Source organism: Entelurus aequoreus, linkage group LG19, assembly GCF_033978785.1.
Source record: "Entelurus aequoreus isolate RoL-2023_Sb linkage group LG19, RoL_Eaeq_v1.1, whole genome shotgun sequence".
NCBI lineage: Eukaryota > Metazoa > Chordata > Actinopteri > Syngnathiformes > Syngnathidae > Entelurus > Entelurus aequoreus.
Window position 1 is genome coordinate 24,575,740 of NC_084749.1, and position 8,959 is coordinate 24,584,698.

Genomic DNA, 8,959 nt, shown 5'->3' on the forward strand with positions numbered 1-8,959 from the left:
TACATGATGTGCCTCTAATCTTTTCTTTTCTAAATACCGTAAGTGCCAAATGAAGTGAGGTCGTAGCGAGCAGTAACGTCTTGGTGATGATAAATTGTTTAAAAAATATTTTTTTCTTAAGAGTGTAAAAATCCATTCCATTTCATTTAAAAAAATATGTTCATGATTGCTTATATACCTGCCTCTAAACCTTTCAAAATACACCCAAATCTGCACTGATTCAGGTAAATTGTTATGATCCGCTGCCCGGATCATATTTCTGTTTGGGTTTTCGGGTCATTAGTGTTTTTCTGCTAGTCTTGGACTCCTTTTTAGTATCTGTTTATGCACCTGAGTTTGTTACCATAGCAACTGATTACTTTCACCTGCCGTGGGTGTTCCCGACTCGCACCTGTTGGTCATCACTGACATTGTTATTTAAAGCCTGCCTCCCCAGCCAGTCGGTCTGGCTTCGTAGTTTGTTTCCTTACAACAGATGACGACTTTTGTTCCTGCTCTGGTAACCTTCTAGCTCCCACGCTAAAGGCTCTGTATGTTTAGTGTTTACCTTCTAGCTCCCACGCTAGCCCCTTTTGTTTCTACCTTAAGTGCTATGAGCACGTTTTTTTTGTTCCAGTATTAGTTATTTCTTAAATAAATAATTTTTGTACCTGCAAGCTGTGTCCGAAGCCCGATCTGCATCCCTGAGAGAACAAACACCGGCATCCATGCGACCCGGTCGTCACAGTACGAAGCCAGCCCGACTGGCTGGGGAGGCAGGCTTTAAATAACAATGTCAGTGATGACCAACAGGTGCAAGTCGGGAACACCCACGGCAGGTGAAAGTAATCAGTTGCTATGGTAACAAACTCAGGTGCATAAACAGATACTAAAAAGGAGTCCAAGATTAGCAGAAAAACACAAATGACCCGAAAACCCAAACAGAAATATGATCTGGGCAGCCGATCATAACATAAATAAAAAATAGCCTAATGGGGATTTAGACCATCGCCTGAAACTCGGAAGTGTCTCGAGTACACCGTTTACATTGCACACCAAATTCGATTTTTTGCCCTCAAGTGACACACATCTGATTTTTTCTAAACGCTCCCAAGTGCTTCAAATCTGATCTTTTGGCATCAGATTCAGGGCACATCAGGACGTAGTGCTGAATCTGATTGGAATCTGATCTTTTCAAATGTGACTTCAGTCTAAACAGAATACAACCTGAATAAAACAATTTTGTCAGCTTCGGGAGGGCTACGTCACTCGTGCGCCAGAAAGACGCAGTCGCCAGCGGAAATGGGCATTTCATCACAACACTCGGTTTCGGTTTTCATTCAAAACGACCAAATTTTCAGTGCATCACTTATCAATAGTGCGCAAATAATAGGCTATATATACAAAACCCAAAACCAGTGAAGTTGGCACATTGTGTAAAACGTAAATTAAAACACAATACAATGATTTGCAAATCCTTTTCAACTTATATTAAATTGAATAGACTGCAAAGACAAGATACTTAATATTCGAACTGGTAACCTTTTGGTAGTTTTTGCAAATATTAGCTCATTTGGAATTTGATGCCTGCAACATGTTTCAAAAAAGCTGGCACAAGTGGCAAAAAAGACTGAGAAAGTTGAGGAATGCTAATCACACACTTATTCGGAACATCCCACGGGTGAAAAGGCTAATTGGGAACAGGTGGGTGCCATGATTGGGTATAAAAGCAGCTTCCTTGAAATGCCCAGTCATTTACAAAAAAGGATGGGGCGAGGGTCACCACTTTGTGAAAAAAATATGTGAGCAAATTGTTGAACAGTTTAAGAACATTTCTCAACGGGCTATTGCAACGAATTTAGGAATTTTACCATATACGGTCCGTAATACCATCAAAAGGTTCAGAGAATCTGGAGAAATCACTGCACGTAAGCGATGATATTACAGACCTTCCATCCCTGAGATGGACTGATGCATCGTGTAAAAGTGCTCTGTGGTCTGACGAGTCCACATTTCAAATTGTTTTCGGAAACTGTTGATGTTGTGTCCTCTGGAACAAAGAGGAAAATAAACATTCCGGATTGTTATAGGCGAAAAGTTCAAAAGCCAGCATGTGTGAAGTATGGGAATGTCTTATTGCCCAAGGCATGAGTAACTTACACATCTGTGAAGGCACTATTAATGCTGAACGGTACATATAGGTTTTGGAGCAACATATGTTGCCATCCGAGCAAGGTTATCATGGACGCCCCTGCTTACTTCAGCAAGACAATGCTAAGCCACGTGTTACAACAGTGTGGCTTCATAGTAAAAGAGTGCGGGTACTGGACTGGCCTGCCTGTAGTCCAGACCGGTCTACCATTGAAAATGTGTGGCGCAATATGAAGCCTAAAATACCACAACGGAGACCCCAGACTGTTGAACAACTTAAGCTGTACACCAAGCAAGAATGGGAAAAAATTCCACTTCAAAAATTGGTTTCCTCAGTTCCCAAAAGTTTACTGAGTGTTGTTAAAAGGAAAGGCCATGTAACACAGTGGCAAAAATGCCCATGTGCCAACTTTTTTGCAATGTGTTGCTGCCATTAAATTCTAATGATTGTTTAAAAAAAAAAAAATTGTTTCTCGGTTCAAACTCTATTCAATTGAATATAAGTTGAAAAGGATTTGCAAATCATTGTATTCTGTTTTTATTTACGAATTACACAACGTGCCAACTTTACTGGTTTTGGGTTTTGTAATATATGAACATATATATTGATTTTGAAAAAAAAACTATTGCTGAAAGACCGCAATTGACGCTTTGGTTTATTTGCTTACATGTGAGTTGAAAAATAAAGCTCCCGTAGAACAATGCTGATGTCCGTGTATCCTCTACTTAACAGCCATAAAATGATTAAAACCCTCCCAAATATATTAAACTACGGTATATACATCCATTCATACAATATATTGCTTTCATTTACTTTAACGTAAATAACACACATTTTTAAGGTGTTGCGACTTCCTCCCGGTCAGCTTCCTTTGTTCACTTTATCGAAGTGTGTATGCAAGTGACGTCGAGGCCACATTGAGGCCACATTGGGGCCTGTGCACGTTTACACTGGAGTCTGATAAAAATCACATTTCACTTGCAGTGTAAACAGTCAGCTGGAAAAAATCAGATCTCAAAAAAATCTTATTTGGGCTACTTTGCAGTGTAAACATAGTCTAGTCTAGTTATGTGATTGCAACCCAGGGCAATAGGGCAATTTGCAACACATGCAAAGCTGATATTTCAACAAAAGTACAACAAACTACCAATATGCAGAACATTTACACAATCAGCAATTTTATATGAATGTGGAGGTTTTGATCCGCTCCAAAACCTGGAGTGAACCAAGTGACGAAAACGTCAGCGCGTCCTCTACTCTTAATACTGTCTGTAATTGAGACTGCCTAAAAAAGTTAGTACCTGCTACTTACTGTAAACATATAATAAATACTTTTTATGAAGTACATTTCCATTACATAACAAGAGACATGCAATATTGAACCAGACTACTATGCAATTTGTGTGCTTGATGGGCACATATTGGTCTCGCATGCCGATCGGTAGGGAATCAACTATTTACTCCCTTCAAATAAAATACTAATTAATTTATAAACTTTATGCAATGTTAGGCAACAAGAAAACATGCTAAGCTAGCTTGAAACAAATGAAAAGAAAGTGCTTAGTTTGCTTTAACAGACGTGTAGATGGAAGTGTTTTACAGCAGAAAGTAACGAGCCATCAAAAAGAAACGAACAGTTTTGTGAGATGATAATATGACAGCAACGGTTGTGCTGTTGATATGTCCACACTGTTGCGGCCAGGAGTACGCTTATCAGCATTTAATTGATACCTATTTTATTTGTCGTTTTTGTTAATGTTAACGGAATAAGTCCCTGGACACGAGTGGACTTTGAGGGCAAAATTCAAATTAATTAACTAAGTAGTAGAATAGTAGTAGTAGTAAACAGTAGTAATTTTTGTTTAGTTGTAGTGCACTACAGACTTTGTATTGTAGGAAATAAACAAGAATAATGAAATGGTTGAAATATCTAGCTGCTATTGTTACACTGCCTTCAAGTTTTTTTTAGTTACTGATTATAATTGTGATTAAAATTGAAACGAAAAATAATCAATTTTAAATATTTCAAGTAAAAACTATCAGTATTGATATTGGTATGGCCAATACTGCCCCCATAACTACATACTATTGGATAGATACTCAAATTTGTGACAAGAAGTACTTCCAGTTCGCATTCCCAAAAGTAAGCGATTTTATGGTTCTTTTTTTTTTTTATATCTCATAGGCAATAGCACTGACCATGAATTAATTATAAAACATAGAGTTATCGTACTTTCCGGACCATAGGGCACACCGGATTATAAGGCACACTGCCAATGAGCGGGTCTAGTCATATCTAATTTCATACAAATAGAGCGCATTAAAGGGGTCATAGTATTACATTTTTTTCTTAATTGAAAACATTTTCTTGTGGTCTACATAACATGTGATGGTGATTCTTTGGTCACACCGGTCGTTTCTCATTTCTATTGTCGTTACGGAGAAGTATGCTTCATTGTTTTACAGGGTTTTTCATTGTCGTTGTCTTCACTTGGTTTTTTTTGCTGCTGACTTGTCCTTTTTTCTTTTCACTCCTGTCATAAATCTTCATCTCTCCACTTCTTTTAGCCCTGTACATGTTTGTGCTTATTACTTTGACTAAGCAGAAAAGGGAGCCTGTTGAGTAGATTGAACATTGCTGCAACCTAGCTGCAGACTTGTGTATTGTTCTGACATAAATACTAAAGTGTAGACATAAATAATGAATATCTCTCATGGTGGTCGCAATGTTGAACCTCACTGCAACCCAAAGGGGGTCTTGACCCACTATTTGAGAAACACTGCCATAATTAAACAGAGAGAAAAGTGGCAGAAACAATACACTTGAAAAAACCCCCATCTTATTTCAAAGTAAAACCCCATCTCAGTTTTTGTTTTTTTCACCAGTTTTTCAACATATGGTTGAAAGAGTGAGGGAATTGTCAATCAATACCATGGTATTTATACACATGAATCACATATAATGTTGAAGAGTGAACACTTGAGTGATCAAATGACAAATTATTTGGGTTGTAAAACACCATCAGTTTGGTCTTTGTCAGCATTTAGGACTATTTTGAGCTGAACAAGTTATTGCTAGATAGCAACAAAAGCTTTTTTACAAAAATTAAATGGCTTGGACAAGAGCAGATTCAGAAAAATAACACACAGGTGTTGTGTAAACAGAGGTGTGTTCTTCCCATAATATGTTCTTACTTGCTCAAAATGAAAACTAATCATGACTGCTACCCCATATGAAGCAGTGTGGCGTGGCTCAGATGGTAGAGCGGTTGTCCAGAAACGTAAAGGTTCCAGGTACAAATCCAGCTTCCGCCATCCTTGTTACTACTGCTGTCCTTGGGCAAGACAATTCACACACCTTGTTCACAGTGCCAAACACACTGGTGTATGAACGTTTATTGCAAAACTCCTTTGAAAACGAGAGTCTTCATCTTAATAGGACTTCAGTATCTTGCTCAAGTATATTTTGACATGGTGACAAGGTGGGGAGACTGAAGGCCAAACAAACAATATTCAGGTTGGAAGAGGACTACTCTACAACCTGAGCTATTCCACCTGGGGAAAAGGGTGTTTGTGTATGTTTCTCTGGTCTTACAATTTACAGTATATGTTTTTTGCACATTTTACCTCCACGTAGTCTTTGGCATGGCCCCAATCCCTCTTTGAATCCAAGTTGCCCAGACTGAAACTTTGAAGTTGGCCCAGGTGGATCTTTGCAACTGATCGGCTGATCTTGCGTGTCACAAAATTGGATCCTAAATCAAACAAAAACAGACAACACATAAATACATGAATATTTACATTAGGACAGTCAAATTGAACACGATATTAACGTGTTAAATATGAATTCCTTTACCGGTGCAAATTTTTTCAACGTGCGATTAACGCGCATGACTCCTGACTCCTTTTTGACCCTTGGTCCATTCCGTAGCGTAGGGAAATATAATGGTGTTCAGTTACTGTTGATTGATGGATGGAAGCTCGTAAACAGCAATCAGAAAAGGGTACAATATGGAAATCCCATGTTCAAAGTCAGGGCAAGTCATTATCCCACCAAGAAAATACTATTTTATCTTCAATCACTGCAGCAACCACACTGCAGACCAGGAAGCAACTGCTTGGCTTGAAAACGTTGCATTTGCTAAACAAATAAAGTGATGCAACTACCTGCTGGCACGCGTTGCCGCTTGCAGAGAGGTAAAGTTTTACTTCCGTGTTTGAATTACGATTGACTGTATTGATAACATAAAATGTATATTGTTACACTAACTGCTTTAGTAAGATTTAATAAAATCTCAGCAGAAAAGATGTACGGTAAGCAGGAAGTCTAATATGGTAAGAGTTATTTGGACACTAGGGGAATATATAAGGGTTAGGGTTAGGGTTACTAATAAGCAATAATTCTGAGGTTATTAAGGGAAGACTCTTACTTAATGGCTTACTTGTTGTATAATAAGGCCATGCAGAATAAGGAATTCATACGTACTTAATAATGACTAATTAAGATCCAATATGTTACTAATTTCCATGTTAATAAGCAACTAATTAATGGTGCATATGTTCCCCATACTAAAGTGTTACCATATTTATATACAGTACATACATATACACATAGGCAGCACGGTGCTACAGGGGTTAGTGCATGTGCCTTACAATACAAAGGTCCTGAGTTTGATCCTGGACTCAGGATCTTTCTGTGTGGAGTCTGCATGTTCTCCCCGTGACTGTGTGGGTTCCCTCCGAGTACTCCGGCTTCCTCCCACCTCCAAAGACATGCACCTGGGGATAGGCTGATTGGCAACACTAAATTGGCCCTAGTGTGTGAATGTGAGAGTGAATGCTGTCTGTCCATCTGTGTTGGCCCTGGGATGAGATGGCGACTTTTCCAGGGTGTACTCCGCCTTCCGCCCGAATCCAGCTGAAATAGGCTCCAGCACCCCCCGCAACCCAAAAATGGACATGCGGTAGAAAATAGATGGATGGATTGATGGATGGAAATATTTTTATACATACACAAATATATTTTTATGCATACATATATATACATCAGACTGGAGAGATGGCAACATCATAAAGATTCCCAAGAAAGGAGACCTCAGGGAGTGTAAAAACTACAGGGGAATTATGCTCCTCTCAACGCCAGGGAAGATGCTCAACCACATACTACTAGAAAGGATGCGAAAATTGGTCGATGCACAACTGAGGGAAAACCAGGCTGGTTTCAGAAATGGAAGATTTTGTGCTGACCAAATTGCCTCCCTCAGGATTATAATAGAACAATCCATGGAATGGAACTCACCAGTATATATTAATTTCATAGACTTTGAAAAGGCGTTTGACATTGTCGACCGTGAGACACTGTGGAAGCTGATGGCACACTGTGGCATCAATCAATCAATCAATCAATCAATCAATGTTTATTTATATAGCCCTAAATCACAAGTGTCTCAAAGGGCTGTACAAGCCACAACGACATCCTCGGTACAGAGCCCACATACGGGCAAGGAAAAACTCACCCCAGTGGGACGTCAGTGAATGACTATGAGAAACCTTGGAGAGGACCGCATATGTGGGTAACCCCCCCCCCCCCTCTAGGGGAGACTGAAAGCAATGGATGTCGAGTGGGTCTGACATAACATTGTGAAAGTCCAGTCCACAGTGGATCCAACACATCAGCGGGAGTCCAGTCCACAGCGGGGCCAACAGGAAACCATCCCGAGCGGAGACGGGTCAGCAGCGCAGAGATGTCCCCAACCGATGCACAGGCTAGTGGTCCACCCGGGGTCCCGACTCTGGACAGCCAGCACTTCATCCATGGCCACCGGACCTATGCAACTCCCCCTCGCAAGGGACAGGGGAGAAGAGGAGAGAAGAAAAGAAACGGCAGATCAACTGGTCTAAAAAAGGGGGGTCTATTTAAAGGCTAGATTATACAAATGAGTTTTAAGATGGGACTTAAATGCTTCTACTGAGGTAGCATCTCTAACTGTTACCGGGAGGGCATTCCAGAGTACTGGAGCCCGAATAGAAAACGCTCTATAGCCCGCAGACTTTTTTTTGGCTCTGGGAATCACTAATAAGCCGGAGTTCTTTGAACGCAGATTTCTTGTCAGGACATATGGTACAATACAATCGGCGAGATAGGCTGGAGCTAAACCGTGTAGTATTTTATACGTAAGTAGTAAAACCTTAAAGTCGCATCTTAAGTGCATCCCACCGAAGCTCATCAACATCATCAAGAGCACCTACCAAGGGATGCGATGTCGTGTCCTACATGACGGATGCCCATCGGAGGCCTTCGAGGTCCTGACTGGGGTGCGGCAAGGATGTCTGCTCTCACCTTTCCTTTTCCTCGACTCCTTGACTGGACCATGAACCAAACAACCAAAAACAGCAAAACCGGCATACAGTGGAGCCTTACCGAACAACTGGAGGACCTAGACTTTGCAGACGATCTAGCTCTCCTGGCTCACACTCACCAACAGATGCAAGACAAATCACAAAAACTACAAAGAACTGCTGCATTTCTTGGGCTTAAGATCAATTCACAAAAAACAAAGGTCATGCGTTACAATAACAAGAACAATACACCAATAACAATGGACCATAATCAATTAGAGGAGGTAGTCAGTTTTACATACTTGGGGAGCATAATCAGTGTAGATGGAGGGGCAGAAATATGTCAAATCCAGAATAGGGAAAGCAAGGACATAATTCAACATACTAAACAAAATATGGAGAGCAAAAAACATTTATCTCAAAACCAAACCGAAAATATTTAACTAAAATGTCAAATCCATTCTGCTGTACGGATCAGAAACATGGAAA

General features: G+C 40.1%; 1 protein-coding gene across 1 annotated transcript in view; it reads right to left on the bottom strand.

The window, feature by feature from the left end:
- Positions 1–8,959, bottom strand: part of gmds (GDP-mannose 4,6-dehydratase) — a 274,497-nt gene that overhangs the window by 129,833 nt on the left and 135,705 nt on the right. The window contains exon 7 of the mRNA XM_062028147.1: positions 5,759–5,886. Within this exon, the coding sequence (XP_061884131.1) occupies positions 5,759–5,886 (128 nt within the window). The remainder of the gene's footprint in view (positions 1–5,758; positions 5,887–8,959) is intronic.